The sequence below is a fragment of the Clupea harengus genome, chromosome 10 (assembly GCF_900700415.2).
Source record: "Clupea harengus chromosome 10, Ch_v2.0.2, whole genome shotgun sequence".
Lineage (NCBI taxonomy): Eukaryota > Metazoa > Chordata > Actinopteri > Clupeiformes > Clupeidae > Clupea > Clupea harengus.
Genome location: NC_045161.1, coordinates 14,765,688 through 14,789,565, shown reverse-complemented (window position 1 = coordinate 14,789,565; position 23,878 = coordinate 14,765,688). Strand labels below are relative to the sequence as shown.

General features: G+C 43.1%; 1 protein-coding gene and 1 long non-coding RNA gene across 5 annotated transcripts in view; both read right to left on the bottom strand.

Moving 5' to 3' along the window:
• Positions 1–3,307: 3,307 nt before the first annotated feature.
• LOC116222139 lies at positions 3,308–5,262 on the bottom strand. The gene is made up of 3 exons (XR_004164486.1): positions 5,242–5,262; positions 4,798–4,851; positions 3,308–3,360 (listed from the first exon to the last, which is right to left on the bottom strand). It is a non-coding gene; the product is annotated as an uncharacterized LOC116222139 (long non-coding RNA).
• Positions 5,263–17,238: 11,976 nt separating this feature from the next.
• Positions 17,239–23,878, bottom strand: part of LOC105898242 (voltage-dependent R-type calcium channel subunit alpha-1E) — a 130,568-nt gene continuing 123,928 nt past the window's right edge. For all 4 annotated transcript variants that reach the window (XM_031575501.2, XM_031575500.2, XM_031575502.2 and 1 more), the window contains 3 exons: positions 21,848–21,989; positions 21,484–21,665; positions 17,239–21,366 (listed from right to left, as the gene is read on the bottom strand). In XM_031575501.2, coding sequence (XP_031431361.1) covers positions 20,809–21,366; positions 21,484–21,665; positions 21,848–21,989 — 882 coding nt within the window. In that variant the 3' untranslated portion in view covers positions 17,239–20,808. The remainder of the gene's footprint in view (positions 21,367–21,483; positions 21,666–21,847; positions 21,990–23,878) is intronic.

Sequence of the window (23,878 nt, the reverse complement as noted above, 5' to 3'; positions counted from 1 at the left end):
GAAATAACTCACAGGTTTGCCAGCAGGTCCCTTTAGGCCAGGTTCACCAGGCTGACCCTTTTAAGAGAAGTGGACAGTAAAACACCACTTAGAAATGCCAGTGGTCAACAGTGTGCAATAACATTTTAAAACTTAACTGAGATAACTTTACTGGGGGTCCATTGATTCCAATGACTCCTTTTGTCCCTCTAGGCCCTATGCGTCCCTGGAAGCAAAGGGGAAATGTCAATAACACAGACAGTCTTAAGTACGTTTAAAAGAGAGTTTTAAAAGGATTCGTTAAACGTACAGGCGGTCCTGGTGATCCTGGAACACCTAATTCGCCAGGCTCCCCCTGGAAAACAGGAAATGCTTCATGAAAGCTTCATGCAACAAGGAACCCAATTTCAAGTGTTAACAATCTCATAGTAAATTTAGTTTTCTTCTATTTCTACACAGAAATTGAGTGTAGAATGGACAGGCCTACTCCCTTCTACAAGTTCAACAAGGCAGAGTAAGTAGAAAGTACCCATGCAACAGGATATTTAAGACACTCAACACCATCACTTTGAATAGTCCTTTTCAAAGGGAGCTTTGAAACTCACAGGAGGTCCACGCGTTCCAAAAAATCCTGTTGGTCCTCTGGACCCGGGTACCCCCTACAAACCACAACAAGGCTCAGCGCACAGAGTTCACCATTCGTTAATATATCTATAACAGTATTCTTATACAATCATACGTTAAAATATTAGCTGACGGCAAACTTATTTTAAATAATTTGAAATTACAAATTGCACAACACAATTACAAATAGCTGCAGGCAACTACTCACAATATACCCTGTAATGCCAATCAATCCCTTCTCTTCTTTATTCCCCTATGAAAGCAAAACCAAACAATATTTAAAGGAGGAAGTTGAAGGAGGAACCACAAAACACATCAGTATGACTAAGAAGGGGATGAAAGACATAAGCATATCACACCTTCTCCCCTTTCCATCCTCTGCTCCCCTGCGGCCCCGGTTCACCTTGATAACCCTGGGAGAAACACCACAGTCTACTTTAGAAAGGCAGATAGCAGTATTGTGTTCACCACATTGCTATAGTCTCTCTCCACAGCCCCAGTATAAATCTGCCAGACACATTCTATCAACGTTTTCATGTTTCCCCGTAACAACAAGACTCGATGTGGAGCGCCCTGAAATGTCAGCGCGGGGGGGTACAACCTTTCAGCCTTGAGTTAGAGATTGCCATCTGTATTTCTCCGGGGTTTGGCTCCCATTGACCTTTTGGTTCGGTCTCAAGAGATAGAGGTAGAGGATGAAATAATCCACAAAGAAATCCATGGCCATTCTTACCCACTCACCCAGCTCCCCCTTGCTGCCTCGCTCTCCTCCATAACCCTGCAGACCCTGGGGGAGAGACGGACATCAAGGCTGATATTTAAAAGGACGGAAGTATGGAAGACGGCCTTGCTAGAAGTCGGTTAACCCCACATTAATGCCTTTGAAGGCTATTTTGGTGACTTTTTTTAAAACATCCCTATCAATGGATCAACCTTTATGACTGGACCTCGTTGACAATCTGGCCTTTGATTAACAGATACCCAAACTCGCCCTCCTCCCATTCCCAATATTTACATAGACCTTTGCACCAGTATATGCACCACATTACACAGTGTATACTTTGACTGTATTTCTAAATGTCTGATAATTGTTGAACATTTTGTTAGTGACCACCACAAGCATTTTACCTCCTCCCCAGGTGGGCCAGGTTGGCCGTCAGGTGCATCTTTTCCAGGTGTCCCCTCCTGCCCAGGTCTCCCTGGAGGACCAGGCATCCCTACAGGCCCTATCCTCCCCTAAAATGGAAAAAAGCGAAATATACAATCACGTGGTTTATGATTTTGATTAGCGTCAACATGAATCTGTTGTCGCACTGTGTTATGTCCTTAGTGACTCATTCATGCAATACACTGCTGCAATACTGATCACGAAGTCACCACTCCATTTCATTTCTTTGGAAATTGTGTACAAATCAAATCTATTGACTCTTGTTATTTTGTTGACTTCATTTGATTAGAACTTGGTCCTCTGTGAACACATAGCGTCTGGTTTGTGTCTGTCTCTTCTCCTGTATCTTTGTCTGTTACGCCCAGACACAGCACTTCTGAACTTCCTCAGTCACCATCAGACTGATATATAGCCAGAGGAGGGATGACCCGTGTCTGCCATGGGAGACCGCTGGCACTGCCCGCTGCCAGAGCTCCAATCTGTCTCTCAGTGGGCCACCATGGGCATTATCAGTATGACCAGTCAGGCATGACTGCGCCTCTCGTTGGCATGCATACTGGAATGCATATGCTGCAGAAAGAGGCAAGCCTGGGGTGAAGTGGAGGTTGGATTCCAAATGTACAGTTTCATAGTGAAATCACAGATACCATTTACTTATATTGTCCTATTGTTGAGTGCTCAGATCCGTTCAGTTCAGTTACTGTCAGTTACTTTCATTACTACTTGAGATATTAAGTATAGCATTTTAATGTGTAACTAAATGCTATTATGTGTTTTAATCACATCTGCCTATTAGGTACCTTATTCTTTCTATGTCTCAATTTCATTTCTTGGACTTGAAATCCATCTACATCTCCCTGAATCACAGTGTAGCCTACAGGTTTTAGAGCTGAGACAGGTTTTAGAGCTTAAAATGAAGAACAACACAGACATTTTGCATTCCACATTTCAAGTTGGAGAACGATATCGAAAAAAAAAATACTGTACTGGAAACTGTATTGCACATATGAGCACTGGGTAAACAGTCTCGTAGCTACAATACTAAGCAGACAGAGGCTAAGAGACCATGAGGACAGGCAACAACAGACACTGGCTAGGAGAGGAGAGTTGGAGGTTGGCAGCAGGCGAGAGTATGACAGCCAGTGCATGTGTGTTGCAGAGTGTGGAGAGGTCAAATATGAAAAGCAGGGGGATCGAGCGAGGTGAAATGGGAAATGCCATGGTGTTAGCTGTAAAGTAGGCTTTAAGGTGAGACCTAGAGACAAACAGACGTTTACGATTGCAGAGGGAAGATTGGTTAAGTGTTGCAGATATTTGACAAGAATGAAAATGACAATGTCTAGGGGAATATTCAGTATCACAACAATGCAACAACACAACAAAATCCCTAAAAAGGATCAATTCGTTTCAGTCATGAGCTGAGGGGAGTCAACAACTCATGGGTATTCAAGCTAGCATCCAAAATCCTGTGGCTTATTGTAAAAGAAACCCCTTTCTTTACGAGCTTGAGAGGACAACTAAAATGAGATACCTACAATTTTTCCAGTGTCTCCTTTTCTTCCCTGCTTCCCAGGAATCCCAGGTGGTCCCTGAAACAAAAGAAAAAAAAACCTAATATTTCAGATAGTATTTGGCGCTATCATGGGCTCAATTCTACACATAGTTATGTGGCTACATACAGTTTTTGGCATTTGACAGTGTATTACATATCTCATTCTTACACAGATAATGAACTGGATTTCCACTTTATTACAGTAAAAAAAATGATAATTATAGTTAATCATCATGAAGATGAAGGACTCATTTGTCAGTACATGCACAGCCTGGGAACTCATGAACCAGATGACCTTGAAAGTGGTCAGGGGCCAGGGAGTTGCAATACACTCAATTATTATACAGCTCCTCAGCAAAAGGTTCCATAGCAAAAGGTTCCATTGATTTGAATGGGCCACCCCAACATCCGGAGTTCTGATGTTAACTACTTACTAACCGAGAGTGAGGTCATGCCGGGAAATATCAGACTAAGGCTTTAACGTATTGATACGGCATGACCGAACGGTCAAGGTTAGTAATTTGTTTATTATATGGCATTTTTAGCTCCTTTCATTTTGTAAATAAAAATAATTGGTAATTGTAAATAGAAAACATGTCGTTTTGTTCAGCTCTCAAGTCTTCTCACGACACAGTGTGTTTCAGGTGTTGCCTAGCAACCAATTACTTGCTAACTTCAAGTTACAATGATCAATAGAAAACAGACAACACGGCTCAGCTAAAATGGCTTTAATTTATAGTAAAGTAACAACACAAGTGATTCAAACTATAGTAGTCTAGTCTTCATCATCACTTTCAATAACACATTTTCGCTGCTTCTGAATTTCCTCATGGCTTTTGATGTCTATCAATATCGCTCATTTTGAAGATGACGTCAGAGGGCAATAAGGATCCGTATCAAACCGGGAGACCGGCAAGGAGGTCAATACGCGGCTGGCATGACTACCCATTAGCCAATCAGAGCGCTCGTACTGTCGTTGCCATATAATAATTCTTTTTAATGACCACTGCAAAAAATGAATGACCACTGCCACTGGTAATGGGTTTTGTGCTTCTAATTAATAACTTTCATATTATCCGTTCGTTCACTTAACGTAAAGGGAAGTCATTATAACTTGAAGTCAGCAAGTAAACGGTTGCTAAGCAACACCGGAAATGTTAAAGTTCTATTTGCGTGAAGAACAATTTTTTTCTCAGAAGAAGTCACGAAACGGCATAAAAATATTTAAAAGAGGTATTTGGGAGAAATGTCTTTTATCGTTTTGGCAGGTAACCAATAAGCGGGATAATGTATAGTCCGCCTGTTAGTATCAGAAAATAAATTCCTTCATAACGAAACGAGACCCCTCTGCTGTGTGTTGGGGTAATGTTCGTCCTGTCAGGATTTATTTTCCGATACTGACCGGCAGACTATACATTATCCCTTTATACATTACATGTACACCAACTGTAATCAATATTTTAATTGCACCTACCAGGGGCCCTGGATCTCCAAGGGGTCCAACCGGTCCTGGGGGGCCCTTCTGTCTCTGCAGAGGAAAGAAAACTGTTATTAAAAAGATAGTCAGCATCCTACACATTGTACACATTGTGTGTGTATGTGTGTCTATTCACGTCTGTGTTTGAAAACACTAACAAAAAAGTCAGAATCTGCAAATTGAAAAATATGAGTTTCACAAGGTAAAATACATTCTCATCATTACTCTAGAATTAACAAGGTTAAATTATCTCAACTCTCATTGTTATTGTATGGCTAGCAAGCTAATGCATCAATGTGGGACTAGCAACCAAACTTGTGTGGAAATCTATGCATTTGAATTTGTCCACAGTTTCCTGTGACTCCTCTGATAGACATTCTCAGAAAGAGGTGACCCAACCACTGGTTTTCAGATGACTGAAAACCAGCTGGATATACTTACCGGCCAAGACGATACAAGCTTTTTATAAAACTTCTTTTTCTGTAGGTAGAAAGAATGAAACTGCACAATTAACACTTTGCAATATACATGACTGTATAATGTAAAGTGTTCCTTTACATCAGTAAAGTGAAGGAAGGGACAAATCTAAACAATATGGCCTCACTTTGAAGGCGAACCACTCCTCTTCAGATGTTCTCCATACGACTATGGCTGGCATCCCTGGAGGCCCTATAGGTCCCCTGTATCCAGTGCGTCCTGTTCGACCCATTGGCCCTGCGTAACCCTGCCAAAATAAAACAAGCGTACGCACAGTTGCATTACAAAACTAGAGAGTATCAGGAGATTAAAACAGTTATGCCAAAGGGTAGAAATGCTATTTGTGCTAGAAGGTAACAGCAATGGTACAAAGGTGCAATGCAATTGTTCTATAATATATTTGAGCTATATGTTAGAATTGCACTATAGACATCATTAACTTGTCTGACTATATTGTTGAACAGCTATGTTGTACAAGGCCTTCTGTACATGGTGTTTCTGTATCTCATGATGTTCTTGGTAATTGTTCCAATGTTTAATAGTTGATAACTGTCATAATCTACATGAACATAGAGGACACATCTTACTTTATCTCCTTTGGGACCCCTTTGCCCTGGCAATCCAGGCTGACCTTGGTGCCCCTAAAACAAAAAACAAACAAAGCAGACAGGCAGTGACTTCAATCTCTCCCTGTGATCTCACAGGACAAGGCATCGACTAAAAGTTGCATGTGCAAAGCAAAAGTAAAATGTGCATATGCCTCAGATATGTACTGTGTATTTCATCTATAAGCAAATATATACAGGTTTGTACATATTAACCTAAATGTAGACAATTAATCAATGAATCATAACATCCTCCATGCTGACAGTTGTTACCACCAGAGAGTTTTCTGTATAATGTGGACATTAGAATGAACGTACAGGACGTACTCTAATTATAATACGTAAGCCACTGCACTGTGATGTGGGAGTGCCCATTTAAAGTAAATGTGAAAGTATGAAAATGTAAGGCTAATGCGATTACCCTAACACATTGCACTAGCCTGAGTGAACCAGAAGAGGGTGTGTGAGTCTCATCTTTCAACTCGACACCTCCCTGCTTCTCCTCCATGACTTAGCAGTCTCCCCCATTCCCTTCCTCCCTGTTCCCAATATCAGTTGTCTCTCTGTGCCTCCCATGGTCTGTATTTCCTTCATGAAGCCTGAGTTGTAGATGTAAATGACCAGCTTCCTCCTCCACTTTCCAGGCTTTGGCCTTTGAAGACCCATGGAAGAGGAAGGCCGTCCATGCCCCAGCCAAATTTTGTGGCTGCAAGGCTGAGCGTTAAGTTAAGACAATGAGTCTCATCATTCTCTATCAAATGAGCAGGGTTTTATTCTGCTGGTTTTAATTAGGTATGATAAGAGGTTGTGATATAATGAAAAGATATCTTACGATAAATGACCGTTCATCCAAATTTTGGCATAGATCCTAAGATGCAATGACCATATTGTAGGTCAGTCACATCACTTCAGGTGTTGCAAAAGTGGGTTAATGGAATGTACGTTAGTATGGTGTCTTGTGGTTGTTTTAATCTTTCAGATACTACATCATCCCTCTGGGGTGAGAAGTCTATGTGAGGTCCTTCATTAGTTGAAAAATAGGAACATGAAATGGCTATTGTAAAAAATATTATTGTAGATTTGTGACAGATTTATAATGTCAAAGATGTTTTTTCTAAGTAACACTTAAAAACTGTGAGCACATTTTTCCATGACCCAAGTCAAACTTCCCTTACCCTCTGCCCTCTGGGTCCCCTACTGGGCTGCTGGCCTCGGGGGGGTTGGTAGGGTGTTGGTGGATGAGGGCCTGAAATTACAGAAAAAGAAAAAGAAAGGGGTCTGATCATGCTTATTTTTGCATTTCCTGAGGCTTCACACACATCAAGTGCTATGAATAATGTCTTGTAATCCAGATTCTTTACATATAATTTAAAATCTAAATTCTCATCATTTTCTACAAGGACACACAATACCCCTACACACCAAATATAGTATTAAAAAAATAAGAATGAAGAGTTTGTTTTGACTGTAAGTAACCTGAAAATGACTAGACTTAAGATAGCTTGCAGACAATTTATTTAGCTTTGGGCGCTAATTATTTCCACGTGGTTGGTACTAGTGGCAGTGGCATACCATCCCATTCGAAATACCGTCCCATTATAGTGAATGTGAGAGCAGATGTCCAGTGCTTTACCTGGTATCCTAGCAGGGTGCTGGGGGCAGTGCATTGGCAATGGCACACCACTCACGGCTGGACTGCATGGATCCAGCTCAGGTTTTCTCGTTTCAGGTGACTTTGGTTGAGGAGGAGCCCTTCCTGCTTTTGGCCACCCTCTCTGCAGTTTGGGCTCTTGGGTTGTGATGGGCGACGCTGCACTGGGATCTGTTTCGGTGTCTGTTTGCCCCTTTTCAAAGGGCGCCTCTCTCCCTTCCACCTCAGGCAGTTCCACTGGTGGTTCCTGTGCTATCTGTTCAACTGCTGTATCTTCTGTTCGTAACGTGGGTGGAATGGTCAGTTTTGCACCCATATTTGTCTTTGACTTGGCTTGCCCTGCTTGTTGCCAGCTGTCCGGGGCACTGAGTGCACCACTGGGCTCACCAGTCTCAACCTTCTCCCTCTGAGACGTCCCTTTCTCTGGCACAGAGGTGCTATTTGTCTCTGGCTTCCCCTTCAACAAAATGGAGACTGCAGCAGAAGTGTCTGTCAGAGAGACTTTCGTAACAGTATCAGGTTTTAGAGTCACAGGTTTAGATAATTCTGTCAGCACTTGGACAAAGCTGTTGTTCACAGCCACAGTTAATGGGGGAGGGTGTATGATCTGTCCTGTGGTAATGAAATCAATGCCCCTCCCAGGTTCTAGAACGTCCGTAGCTCTATTTCCCTCTGAGGTGGTTCTTTGAGCTTCAGGCAACAGTGAATGATTCTCCTTCTTAAGTGATTCATCGTTCGGCTGGTTGGTGACTGATTTGGTGCCTTTTAGTGGTTCAGCTCTCACTGACTTGTCACTGAAAGGAGTTATAGTAGATTCAGTGGGTTGTGCTGCCACTGGATTGGGAGAATGAATAGTAGACTCCACTGGACCAGCTTCACCCTTACTTTTGCTAACAGTTTTGTTTGGTAAGACTCTTAATTCAGCTGAAGGTGTGGCTGTTTTATTTGTGATGTTGTTCAAGCCCTTCGACTGCAGGTTTGCCCTTCTTTGATGTTTCTGAGGCGCAGATGAAGAAACTGTTCCCTTGGGAGAGTCTCCTTCAGAAGCCCTGTTGGGTTCTGCCAGTGGTTGCTCCTTCATCATGTCAGACCTTTGCCCTGCCCCTTTAGCCAATAAGCTGTTGTCTGGGAGAGAAGCCTGCCACTGGTCTCCTGTATCATTTAGGCCCTGTGACTCACCTAGAGAACTTAGTGTCAGACTAGCTGTATTCTTTGGCCGTACCACTGATTTAGGTGAGGATGTGGACAACATGCTCGTGTTGGAAGGTTTATCTCCGGCTGGGTGGTCAAAAGCTTTCCAGTCATTCTTTTGGTAACTGCCATTTAGCAGAGAAGGCTTGGTAGTTTGAGTTTTATGCCTGTGGCCAAGTTCCTTCCTCCCTGTAGAGCTGACCAAGCTGGGGAAGATCAGGCTCTCAGTTCTGCCTATAGCCTCCTCAGCAGATCCAGAGGTTTCCTCCTTGAAGAAATGAAAATAATGAGCAGAAAATGGGCTTCATAATATCTTGGCAAAATAAATGTAATAAAGCAAACTGGTAAAATTGAACTATTTCACATTTCAAGGGCTTCTCTACAATAGAGCTTTTGAGGTTGTTGAGGCTTCTATGCACTGAATTGTTCAAAAGATTAAGAGAGTTCACCAAATTTTGTATTCAAGATACATATATGATATGTGAAGAGATATATGATGAATGTGAGAAATAATTCAATCTTTGTGATTTATTATTAATTTTTAAAAACGTAATAAAAACATGCACCAATAAACTGTGACCTGCAATTTCTGCGTTGTTTTTCTTACTAATTTCACAGTAATATTTTCACTTGATACATCTGGAGACATTTCAATATGCATGAGCGTACAGTCTAGCAGTTCAAAGCTCAGATAAAAGTTTCAGGAGGATCAGACACAAACGAGGGGAAAAAATCCGCCTAAAGAGAGACGTTTTTGCTCCAAAGTAAAGCAGGTTCTTATCCTCTCATAAACCTCACACTCCCATGCAGACTGCTTCATGACCCAATATTTCACCTGACAGTCAGATGCAGAAATGGCAGTAAATTTCCAGGCTGTGCTGCAATGAAAGCAGGCAGCTTAGGAAAAACAGCCAGATCTGGTCATGGCTATACGCAGTCAGTTTTTACAACAATTTACTTAAACCCTGCGGCTTATGAAGAAAGCTTTATAGCTGAAACTGAGCATGTGTATGAAGTAAGTCAATTTGGACTTTTATCAATAATTTACCAAATCAGTTGAACTGTGATCGAGGATGTTTCATACTAGCCTAACGAATAAATACCAGCTATTTAATTACAATCTCTTTAAATCAACTCTGTGGTTACATATTTTGATGAAACATTTTGCCTTGTGTGAAGCTCACACAGACAGCAGTTAAAAATCTGAAAATGTGTTTTCACTGAGTGAGTGAGCGAGGTAAAGTTGGTACGAATGGTCTCTTTTTACCTGCGAGTCGGAATCCTGGAAACAAGTGGAATTGTAATGCTCACAGTAGAACTTGGCGGCAGAAGGGTCCCCCAAAACAAAAATGATCTGCTGTATGGTACCCTGTGAATGACGCAGAAAATGATTCATCATGAGACAGATCATCTCATTTCATCTCATACTGATTTTAATTTTAATTTCAGACTAATTAACCACAATACCAACATGCTTGGATCTCCGATATTGTACTCTATGTTAGTCAGAGACGGAAAAGATCATGTTTAGAAACAAATACTGCAGCATCATATTTTTGCTTGCCCCATTTCCAAACCAAACACATTTCATTCATTAGTTCAGTTCAGTTGTATGAACACACTAATGAGCAAATACAGATGGTTGTAACTGCAATTATCACCTAGATTGGGAGATCTCCCAAGCATATTTCCAGGTTTATTTCCTGCAGAGATGAATGGCTGAAAATATGCTAATATCCTTTAACAGGAGAGCTGCTAGAGACCAATATTTCTGCTTTGCTTTGACTATAGAACAAATGTGCAAACATGAAAATGAATGAAAAGGATAAAAACAGAGTACATATTCTTGAAAAACATTCAGATCAGACAGAAAGCATTACAGAATTGAGAAAAATACACTTCACATTACTGATGAGAAAGTTTGGTTCAAAGCAGCTCATTTAGAAATGTGTGAAAGCTTGATAGTCTCTTCCACACTTTTCAGATGCATAAGGGGATACTTAATGAACACTCACATGAAAGACGAGGCCGCGTAAAGAGGCATGTCTTGCAGTATGCAAAACATGGAGTTCAATGAGACGACAGATGGCAATTCCACCACAGAGAGACTCAGAAAACGATGAATCTAGTTTTACAAGCAGTGAACTTACCAACCCCAAAGGCAGAGAGAGACAAAAATCATGAGGGGAAGAGAATGTTGACAACGTGAATGAAACACTGCATAATATAAAATCCTAATCTCAAATGCCATTAGCCGATACATTATTTATTTTTTAGCTCAAGTTAAAATCTGGATGTCGAGGTTTTAGCAGTGTCTATATGAGGTTTTTGTTCAATTTTTATATAAAGTTGGTTTTGGCACCAAATTCATTTTATATTTTAGTCCAACAACAAACAACAAAAAAAGCAGCAGAAAAGACATGATAATGATGCTGGGACTAAAAGCTCACGCTGTCATACAGTTTGCTTGACAGACAACGACAAGGTCGGCCAGTGCCGATTCTGTCAACGGCACTCCGTGTCCATGGAAACCCTTTTTTCTCGTCCTCTCATGCAGTCTCAAAGTGCAAACGCAGTGGCAAGACCTCACTTTTACGTGGCAGGTATTTGCCTTTCACATGAAGGCCTCAAACACTCCCCAGACCATCCATTAAAGACCTTGCTGTTGCGGTGGAACATATGGTTGGGTTTTTAGTTGCAGTAAATGTATTATTGGGATAGAGCCACTTTGTTAATCACTACAATTAGAGCCAACCTGTGACAAGATGGTATCCAAGGGAGGTGTGTCATAACAACACCAGGAAGACAGAGTTGAAGAAAAAGGACCAAAAAAAGCCGAATGAATGAAAGAGCAGAATTTGTAACTTCATTAATTATATTACAGCCATTACATAGCCAACAAAAAGAAATGATGCTGCCAGTAACCTGCTCACAAGTATCTTGATTAAAAGGCTACATGAAGACAGAATAAATCCAACATTTAACAGATATGCTCACTTATCCATGCAGCACAGCAATAAAGGCCCTTTGACCAGGATCAATATAGCCCACATTTTCACATGTCCGTGCATCGGGCGACGAACACTGATATCACTGTGCACCTGCTTTTTTGAGCATTGCTGAATGTCTGGGATTGATTTATGGGACCTGTCTTAGTATTGTGAAAATCTGTCTTCTGCCTCATCCACTCGCAGGCAGATGCCAAAAGGCCCCAGGGCTATGATCCCGACCATCCTGATTCACTGCATGAACATGCTGCTCAAAACCACATGAAGATAGCTACAGAAGCCCCAGGGACCTCGTCCCCACGGCTTACTACAGGCACAGATCAGGAGACAAGCTGTCAAACGAGACGGTCTGAATTTATTAGGAATGACAGTGGTGGGGCTGTAGCTTGTTTTGCCTAGTTGACATGGACAGGACCACCAGACAGGAACCAATTCCACAACCACATCATTTGGCATAGACATAGCAGAATAACATAGCCCCTTAAAGGCCCCAAACTTCACTTAAAGTCCCCAAAACTCTTCCTAAATCTCAGTCTGTTCCAATCAATGATAATATTTACCGATAGTGAATACAACTCAATACTACTGACTGTAACCCAAGGACAATGATTAAATGGTTCAGCACAAAAATAAATGAATGACGGATAACAATAAAGGGTCTCCACTTACACAGCAGAAGAGTAGCAGGATCACATTGGTGCCATGCATGACTGTAGTCTGATGAGATGGGTAAAGTCTCTCTCTCTCTCTGCCTCACTGTCTCTTGGTGCTGTGTGCTGTTCTGCACCAGGTGAGGCATCCAGCTGGTGCTAAAACAACGTGGACCCTGGAGGACAGCCAGTGCTGGGCAGTCTCTCTCTCTCAGAGCCCATGGCGGCAAGGTAAAGAGCAGGAAAGTATCCACCAGAGAATAGGTCACAACGACTGCTAACACATCCACGAGTCACAACACTATTGTTTCCTGTTAGCACCCACACAGAAAATTTAGCTCTTACTCCAATTAGCTCTTAGTCCATTGGTGTTTCTAATATATACTCACAGAGGTTGACTGTTAATTACTGTCACATAATTTTGGCAGAGAATTCTGAAAGACTTTTTGTAACAAGGACAGGGCAAAGGCAAAGGGGAAAGTTTATATATGGTGTGAGGGCGACTGCCATGACGTGGGCTGACTTGAGGTATGGTCATCGTGTCTCAAGCCCAAAGACCACCCACTAGCTTGTGTCCACACAGATAATAGGTAGGGCAGAGAGGCCAAACAAAACCCACACACACAAAATGATCTAACCCTCGGAAACTTCCGCTCTCAGCCATAATGATGTTTGCTAGCCTGCCAGCGAGTAAGCGTTGAGCTGAGATATTGTATTGGTTTTTTGTAGACGTTTTGATTGGAGACAAATAAATACAGCAAACAGAACATCATTCCAAGATCGGCATAACACGTTTTAAAGAGAATGTTATGAAAGTGTACTATATTCAGCATTTGCCACATACTTTGTAAATACACAAGTTCATATATTCTGACAGGGTCTAAAATGACCTTAATGGAAAATGTAATCTAATCTAGGGGTGCCAAATCCTCCTACAGGTCACCTCTCCGGCACTGTTTAATTGCAATCCTAATCTAACGAACCTCGCTGATGCGATCTGTTAATCAGATATAAATGGAAGGTGTAATTAGCATACACACTATATTAGGACTGCAATTAAACTCGGAAGACGGTAGATCATAACGATAAGCAGTATGTAGCCCTGTCTGAAATAATCTTCAATCGCCATGAAAAGAATAACATCCAAAGACCAAAGCCAGCCTCTTTTTAAACACTAATATTTCCCTTAGCTTGATGATTACAACATCGGCACCAACCTCTTCATGGCTAACCCCAACCTTTGTGTCCGGAGGGCCTGAAAGTTCGGGCTGGGGCCCATGTGAGAAATGTAGCACCAGACTCCAAAAACCCGACCCGACTTACGGTAAAAGGTGTGAGGTGGGGCTGTGTGGCCCCTCCCAGCAGCGTGATCCCTGCCGTGGACACCTCCAGGCCTGGGTAGTTCCTCCAGGGGACTCTCTCCAGCAGCCGGCAGTCGACGAACACCTCCAGCCCGGACAGAGACACGGACAGGGCCAGCCAGTGCCACTCCCCGTCCCACAAGAAGGCTGCCGGGAACCTTTCGCCCCGGGCCACACGTGGTTGAGAAAGAGGAGAGAGGTGTGACGTTGGGGAAAAATATGAGTGGCACACATCACAAGTTTGCGGCTTCTGTGATGTTGTGTGATGTGATGTGGCCTCAGTGCTTTATGAGGGTCATAGGGCCTCAATGAGAGACATTCTCCCTTGTCTGAAGAGGCTGTGTTTGGGAGAAACTAAGTCAGTTGCTGGGAGACCCTTCACAGACCAAATTAGACAGTTGCACCTTTCACAAAAGAGCCTGTACATGTTCCATAATGTGGTGAATCTGTGTAACATTTAACATATTTAAATATCAGACACATTAATGTATAGTGATTTAAACTGTACCGCACAGATTTTAGCAGTATGTGAACATCAATCCCATAATGTTAGTGTTGCTAGCTCTTTATCTATCAGTTGTATTACAGTGAGAGTGTAGAGACTGTGATGAGAGGGTCAGATGTAAATGTCAGATGAGAATTTACACAGTATTGGCCTTTTATAGGTCAAAATGTTATGCGCACAGGCCGAAGTAAAGACATGCAATAACGATCTCCGTGTTCCAGTCACAGTGCCATCATGGTACAATCCACCAAGGAGATTATGTTTTCATTAACGTTGGTTTATCTGTTTGTTTGTCAGCAGGATTACGCAAAAACTACCTGGCCGATTTTCATTAAACTTGCTGGAGGGGTGTAGCATGGACCAGGGGAACGACCCGTTAAATGTGGAACAAGGGCCTTATCCAAGAATTTACATTTAGGAGCGGATCTGGATCATGGGGCGAATCCAGGATTTTTTTTTTTTTACTTTCTGCAAGATAGGGCTTTTGGCCTTGGTGGAGGTCTGCACTCTTTGAGTGCCCTACTGGTTCTGAATGATTTCAAGCTGATGAGAATTATTATTTTAATGCTACCAGGGTGAACGCATGTATGAGTGACAGAACATGTTAGTGCACATGTACATCTCTGTGCACATTTATGTGTTTGTGCGTGAGTGTGTGTGTGAGTGTAAATGTTGTTAGTGTTCATGCTTCAGTGAGTGTAAGTTCTGTTAGTTGGTATTCATATGTGTGTGAGTGTGTGTGTGTGTGTGTGTGTGTGTGTGTGTGTGTGTGTTCTGACTCGTAGTGGCGGCTCCGGGTGGCGGTGAGGGTGAGGTGTCCGCGGCCCAGTCTGATCTGCAGCTGCTCCTCCCCCTCCTCCCCCAGTAGGGCCAGCACACTTCTGTCCTCATCCCACCAGCCAGCAGCCAGACGCAGCCTTAGCAAGACGCTCAGCTCATCTGCAAAGCTAATCGCACACAAACACACACACACACACACACACACACACACAGACACACACACACACACACACACACACACACACACACAGACACACAGAAACACAGAAACACACACACACATGCATGCACACACGCACAAATACATATGAGAACACCATGAAAAGTGTATAGACGCAAGTACTCCTGTTCAAAGGCAAAGCAGAGCATGTTATTTACAAATAAGCAAAAGTCGAAATACGTAAAAGCCTTGAAGCACTACTTCATAGTGGTCTACAGTGCTCATATATTCATTAAAAGTCCAGTGACTAAATATTAATGATTAAACAATCTGGCTTGTTTGTACTTCAGATTTGTTACACTAATTAATATACTGTCAAAATAGACTAAATGCAATCGATAAAATCAGTAGAGACATATTGCAGTATATAGTCTTCTAGAAGAAGGATATCACCCATGCTAGTGGTTGGTCTTATTTTGAAAATTATGACTTTAAACAGACTTCCGAAGGCTTACTGCGGTCCAAACAGCATGTTGGTGCTGATAAACGGGGTAGCATAGAGGCCTATCTCATAGGCTTCACATCCTCTGTCATCCTGGGTCACAGAGATGTTGTAATGGTCTGGTGACAGCAGCAGGTCCAGCATCCTCAGCAGATCCACCTCTATGTAAGGAAGCCAGCTCAGTTCAGAAATGATATACAAGTGTGTTTACTTATAGCTAAAACCTGAATAATGTATAGGGTTGTTATATTTGTATTTATTACTATTTTACCGTGGAGCCTTGTGATGTTCATTATAATTCAACTCAATTTATCACAGTATCCAGATCTGAAATCATATTCAGTGATTACTTCAGGCACCTGGGAGTGTAAGTCTTGTTAAGTGGTGGAATAAAACTGGGGATATGCCAATTCTCTGTGTTCATTTGCTAGATGGGAACTTCTCTCTCTCTCCTTCTCTCTCTCTCTCTCGCACACACACACACACACATACACACATACACACACACACACACACGCATCTGAGGTGCATTGAGGGGCTGCAGGTAATTGAAACAGGTTTCTCCCTGAATGGAACACTTGGCTCCGAACAGCATGGAGATCAAAAGCTTTCGGAACACCATGGTAGTTTGGAACCCTTCCTGTCAGCGTGTGGCGCCAGGGCTGATTCTTCACTTCGATAGAGAACATGCAGGAACACAATGCACATGAGAGAAGCCCTCAGGTTGTCAAGCGACAAACAGCAATGAGGGACAGCGCATGGCGTCACTGGTGACGACTAAGAGACGTTTATTGGAGGCAGCTTTTGCATTATAAAATGCATTCAAGTGACTGAGCCCTGAGTCGTGATTGCTATCATGTTTCCTCGTAAAATGTCCTCCCTACTAATGATGATTTCAATGTCAGCTGTTCACAATGCATTCAATGTATGCTGAAGAAAGACTACAGGCTCCATCAGGACATCTCTCATGCTGGAGAAAATTATGGCAAATCAGGAGAAATAATTTTGAGTCAGTGCAACAAAAATTCCCAATAAAGATCAAATGAAGCTTTTACCTTTTGGTTGGAAAGATACACGTCTGTCTTCGGCGTCTTGTCGTTGCAGTGGTGGGTGAGAGCAGCGATGATTTCCCCCAATATCACGGGCATTCTGACAGAGAACAACTCTGAAACTGGACATAAGGAGAACCCATACCCCAAAAGTGGCCCAAAGTGTCTCCTCATCCATGATGCAGGTCTTTCTGGTCATGTCAGATGACCCTGCCTTCTGTCAGATCTGAACTTACAGTGTTCCTCTCCACACTGTCGACTATTCTACCTCTGTCTGCACTCTCAGTTTAGCTCTTGGGTACATGAGTGTAAAGCAAAATCCAGATGTTCCATTTCTTTGGAGATGCTTTGGCAAATACAATGTAGCCCATGATCTTTGAATTAGCTTCCTTTCACTGTGCATGATGATTTATGGCTAAAAACAAGACCTATGCCATGAAATACAGAGAAAAATACAAGCCTGACACAATTGTTCAACAAAATCTGACAAAAACCATAATGTCAGCAAAGCTGGTTAGTCACATTTTTATTAAAGAGTTTTTTCTGTTATAATTTTGCAGTGGTTCTTTTTGACAGATAAGCGAACAAGTTTCCATTCACATAACAAAGTGAAATAAATGTAAGATAGGTATCTATATGGAAATATAAACAGTTCAATAAATAAGACATTTCCCCCATTGTATTTATATATACTACATGTGTAAAAACCAGTACGTTTTTTTTATTTTATTATTTACCAGAGATTCAGGTGCAACATCAACCTTTTAAATTTCATATGGTTCACAGAACAGCGACCCACACAGGCCAGAGACATGTACCACATACGGCCTATTCACATTTCAGAAAACATGTCAAAGGAACAAATTACAACACAATACATGGAATACAAATTATTTTCTCGTTTTTTTTTTTTTGTTGTTGTTTTTGAATGGGAAAATAATAGTTTTTCATTGTTTCTGAAAAACCTGGATCTAGATACTTCAAATGCTGAAGTTCAGGTTGAAAACCAAAAAGAGTTTGAGTTTTGATTTGTACAAAAAAAGTTATGGTAATCATCTTCAATGATAGTATAGAACCCAAACACTGCCACATCTTCCATTACAGCATGTTAAATGCAATCAAACAAGACGACTGACTCACAGTCATAGTCATGTGTAGCCTATGATACACTGCCATCTCTGCTACATGTGGTGAAAAACTACATTACCCACACTGCAATGCATGGTTCAGTTGTTTCACAAATTAGACCTGGCATATCACTGGCCATACTAAATCCAGCAGTCTCACAGGCCTCCTTCTTTGTCCACAGCCACATAAACACTGTATCAGGGTCAACGGCATACATTCACATTCTCATGAATGGCTACATTGTTTGGACACAGGGCACAAGATGAGTCCAACCCCACGTTTATAGATTTTTTTCAGTAGTGCTCTGAGTAAACCAGTGTTGCTGAGTAATAGTGTTATGAGAGTATTTATGAAATACCTACATGCAGATGAGTGATTACTATGATGAAATGTCAGAAATTCAGAGAAAATAGGCATGATTGTGTTATTGTGTGAAAGGACAGACTATTGGGTCAGCCATAAAAAAAGGAAAAAGAAACATTCTGTGACATGGCTTTTCTATTTACACTTGGCTAAAAACTAAACATGGCTTTTGAGACATTTCATTTTTGAGAATCCGGCATATTGAGATGTTTACATATGTTACAAGAGCCTTGCTTGCTCTTCAGTGAGGCTTTAGCATTATGAGGGACATGCTCAATCTAGTGAAACTATATTTACTACTGTCATGGGTCAGGATGCTTTCAAAACCTCTCCACACAAGGCTACACAGTACACTGGACCCAAAACTTCAACCTGCGGACTGCTTTCGGTTTGTGTTTAAAGGGTTGTTTCAGGTTATCATCTTTTCTTTCATCTCACAGGTTTTTGAAGTTGCCCAGAAGTCTCTGCCATCCAAAAGCATCCTTTGCTCTGTGTCACAAACTGAGAGAAATTACAACCTGACTGCAACAGTCATGACAACAGGGAGGAATATTGACCTAAATCACCAAACCAGTGTTTCTCAACTGGTCAGAATCAGAAAACAGGTTACGGTGTGTGTGTGTGTGTGTGTGTGTGTGTGTGTGTGTGTGTGTGTGTGTGTGTGTGTGTGTGTGTTCCTTCAGAACTTAAATGATAAAATATATGAACAGTAGCTTTTACTTGAAATGGACAAATCTGAGTCTTCGTGGTTCTCATGCCTCAATCACAAAGGGAAAATGGAGCTCTCAGAAAATGACAGAGAAAGTTCTGTGTGAGCTGCAGATGCATAGCCTACTCTATGAGTCCAAAGTGTTTGTGTGTGTGTGTGTGTGTGTGTGTGTGTGTGTGTGTGTGTGTGTGTGTGTGTGTGTGTGTGTGTGTGTGTGGGCAGATGCATAGCCTACTGTGAGAGTCCGAAGTGTCAGCTGGAGTAGTGCTGTAATGAGAGAGCTTTGATTTACTAGCTGTCTACAGGGATGCCACTGGTGGACTAGTTGAAAGTAAAATGTTTAGCTAATTACTGTAGTCATGCTGGGTAATGCATTTTCTTGAAATTTGCAGTTAGAATGTGACTGAGATTAGCTATGTTAAATGCAGTTTTGTGTGCGGGAAAGAAATCAACATGTATGTTTGTATATTGAGCTCATTTGATGACGAATATATCGTGAAGTTTGAATCATTAAGCTAGGGAAAAGGTGAAGTGAAATATTCTCCACGGTGTGGTAAAAACAAATCCTGTCAGACTTAGACTAATGTGCTGTGAATGCAGGGATACAATAAAAAATTTAATTATGTTTATGTTTATATTTGTATCTTTATTTTAATTCTACAAAATTTGGCTACCACCTTAATGACCATGGGGAATTGTGGGTCCCGAGGCCAGACCAGTTGAGAACCACTGACCTAAACAACATCCATCACTTAAAAACCACTCATTATTCCATTCTTCTATGCTTGCAGAAGCTTGTCAAAGCTTTGAAGGCGAGTCAGCTTTGTTCCAGATGCTATTTTGAAAAGAGCTGATGCTTCTGAAAAGCTTTAAAACAATGGAAAAGTATGGGATTTAGCCACCATGTTTTCTACGATACCCTTCTATGTCATGTCTACTTACAGTATACTCAAAGTTCCCTTACCGACAAACGTTTTACAAAGTGACCCACTGCTGCTACGAAAGACCAGGTCCTACTGGTGTACCACCAGAAAAAAATTAATTTATTTCAACAGATTAGCTACAAACAGAAACAAGAATCATAAATGCTACCGAGCTCTAAGCACTCATATCAACCTAATGACTCCTGGGCCTCAGCTCATGTTTATGGATGTGATTCGCCTAGTGACTTTGTAATAGTGGGTTGGCTAGGAGTTCTCCCTCACCCTCACCTGAAAAAGTTAAAAAGCCTGAGAAGGATCACTGCAAAAGTGACGCGGGATCTCGATACAAGTGAAGCGGCTCGAACAAAGCATTCGGGCTGCCATGTTTGATGTGTCAGGGGCCAAAGAGCAGCCAAGGAGATCAATGGGTTTACATACCACATTCTCTCTCATGGAGCTTAAAGAGGAAATATGATGTCCTACCCTGGCACTGGCACAGGGAACAATGTCTGGATTACATTCCTCATACCTGTCAGCTCCATATGCTTTAGCTTGATGGAGACCAAATGCTGCTGAAGAGAGCCCAAAGAACACAGCCGTATAGCAAAGAAACTACATTGAGAAGGATGGAATTTTTTGGAACATTTAGCTTCGTTTCATCATACTGATCTCTGATCAGCAAGACTGAAGCCTGTGGCCGTCTTTGATTTTGTTTGCAATTTTGGCAAGTGAAGCTCAGTCCCACACACACACACAGAACATGTTGAAACACACTGTTGACGTCTAGCTACCTATGACCCGAGCTTCTACCTCTTGCATCTCCTCTTCTCTATCCAATTCTGTGTTTCGTTCTTTCTCTTTTTCTTCCTCTCTTCTCTTTTTAGGGTGAGCCTGTCCCTCCATCCTCCTGGGCATACATACATACACTCCGTCCTTCCCAACAGTCCTAGCAGCGGTCGTCCTCATCGGTGTCACTCAGCAGGTCACAGGCAGCGCTGGAGGAGGCCTGGCCGAGGCGCTTGCGGAAGTGGCCGTTGGGCACCTGCCAAGAGTGGCGCAGCTGTGGGGCAGAGCTGATGGCATTGGCACGGCCCAGGCTGGTGGCAATGGCCGTTTCGAAGGTGAGAGTCTCCTCCGGGCCTGCTGCCTCCAGGCTGTGGAGCTCCTCGTGGAGCGCCAGGTATGGCTCTGAGATGTAGCGCTGGGGAGACGAGTGCAGGGCCCCCGCACTCAGCGCCGCGAGACCAGGGGCCGGAGAGGGGCCCAAGGTCGGGCCCAAGGTCGGGCCGAGCCCCACACCCAGCCTCGGCTCCTCTGCCTCAGCTTCTGTCTGAGTCCTGGGTAGCGCCTCTGTGGAGGCCGGAGGGGGCAACGGCGCTCGGCACACCAGGGGGGAGTAAGAGATGTGCGGCCGGGGCCGGGAGGGGGTCTGAGGCAGCTGCCGGCGACTGCGGGGGGTGCTGTTCTCCGAGGTGGACAGGTTGGAGCTTGCTGAATTGATCCCCTGGTGAACACCAAACACACAGACCAAGAGACAGGAAGAGCAGAGTGGTCAACCAGAACACTAAGCAAACACAAATACTTTTGTCAGAAAGATCACAGGCTTCATTCATTAGCCAACCTGTTTTAGCGGAGAGCGTGCCCGTCCTTCACTGGGCGAGCGGGACTGCTTGCGCTCCTGTGATGGGTGCTGGCTGCGCTCCTCGGAGTTACATCGGGACACGTCGGGGGAGAGGAGGTGGCGCCGCTCCTTGGAACGTCCCCTCTCCTTGTCCAATTGCTCTTTGAGGTTAGACCTGACACCTGTACAAACATAGTTCATTTGGAGAAACGAAAAGTAGCAAGGCCAATAAGGGACTTACAGTAAGCATAACATAAGCTAATACAGTCAACATAACATGAGCTAATACACCACAACACAACACAACACAACCCAAGACAATTTGAGCTTCGAGTGAAAGGGAAAGAATGAAGAGGGGCCTCACCTCTGAAGCTGCGTTGGCGTGGCCTGTGCAGCTGGTCAGGGCTGATCCTCTCCAGAGAGTACTCCTCCTGCCACAGGTCGTTCACACACTGGTCACCGATGGTGGAGAAGGAGCGCTTCATGAGAGTGCTCTCAGTAGACACCTGTCACACACACACACACACACACACACACACACAGGCACAAGCATTTATAGACATGTGCACAAATATATATTTATTTTGCGTGCGCGTAAACACGTAGTACATACATCCACAAACACTCAGTGCACAGAGAGGCCCATGCAGACAAAGAGAAACACGAGACAAATGCCAAAAACAAATACCAAAAACACATCAAGTAATACAACAAGGGATACACCAAGAAAGACAAATTACATAGACATACACATACATGACAAGCAAACACATACACAAACACACACATTGATGACAGAACAGCAACAAGTCTCTTGTTTTGCTCTTGTTTTTGTCTGGTTTTCCAAACAGGATTCTCCAGAGAATTCTCCAAGATTCACATCAATCTCAGGTACTAGTAAAAACACTGCACGTCGCTCACTAGCATGGTCCTTTTTAAACACATTTCCTATGACCCTCCCATAACCAAGCTGTCTACTGATTGTCCATTGTGGCATTAGGGAGCAAGCATGGGACATTTACAGTATGCCCTCTTACTACCAGACCCAGCTCAGAGCGAGAGCAAGCACTGCAACAGTTCTTCATTGGGAACCAGCATGTCCTTCATGCTGTCCTTCAACACACCCAATGAAACAACATGTCAAACCACTCTCTCTCTCTCTCTCTCTCTCTCCTTCTCTCTGTCTCTCCTCACAAAGAAACGTTACACCTCTGCAAAGAGACGGCCCCATCCACACAGCAACAAAAAAGGGAAAAGCACATCCACATGTAGCCACTGTAGGATCGGTATGAGCACTGGCCAGCCAACCAGCTTGCCCCATAGAGGCCTGCGTTGCCGGGGAGAGAACTTGTAGCCGCTGTACCTGTGGTTCTATAGCCAGCCGCGGCATTGAGGAGGCCCGGATAGACCCAGCCCGGCCAGGCACCTCGAGCGGCGAGCCCTGCCTGTTAGTGGGGCAAAGGATGGGATTAAAGTCTTTGCTCTCCGGCACCTATGCAGTCAGAGGAGAGAAGAGAAGAGAGAGAGAGGGAGGAAAGGAGAGGAGAGAAGAGAGAGAGACACAGCAGATTTCCAATGGGTGAAAGACGGAAAAAGAGGCAGGGCAGAGTAGTGAAGTTTGCAGCAGTAGTGACACTCTTTGTCACCAACAGAGGGCGATGTTCTCAGGGCTGTGTTCTTTCCTCATGAGATGGAGCCTGAACCGCTGCTTGTTCCATTTGGTCAATTAATAACAGGGGTGGTCCTGTCCTGTCCACAGGAAGAGCTCTGTGTGGGTACTTTGTCAGGGTTTGGGGCGAAGAGGGGTCATGGCACTGCAGCGGGTGAGAGGTAAAGAGGAGCAGGAGGTGTGGAACGCCACAAGCGGAAAAAAAATACCACGAGTGGAACACCACGGGCAGAAACAGAAGGCCAAAGCTTGGAATGAAGCCGGAGAGAACTCTGGGAAAACTCAAGGGGTTGAGGTGGGATGTCACACCGAGAAAGGGAAAAGAAAAACAAAAATAATACACTAAATGAAAACACTCCAAAATCCACCTCAGCCTCAGATTACCATCATCTGCACACTCAGCCCAGGCAATCCCAATGGCCCTTTCATTCTAAAGTGGACCCATACTGTCCTGTCAATCAACTAATATCCTTGATAAAAGCATGAAATATGAAACGGGTCCTTTGCAATTACCATAACATGCAAGTACAGGTACCAAAACACCTACAAAGTTAACACTTCTGTAAAACAAATTAAAAGGGAATCATTAACAGAATCTCATTACAAACAACTATACAGCTCATGGACCGAGAATAGGTTTGAGTGCCACTCAATAGAAAAGGAATGAAGGTTAAATGGTGAAAGGCAAACAGAGCTCCTGTTGATCACAAAGACAGGCCCATCTCA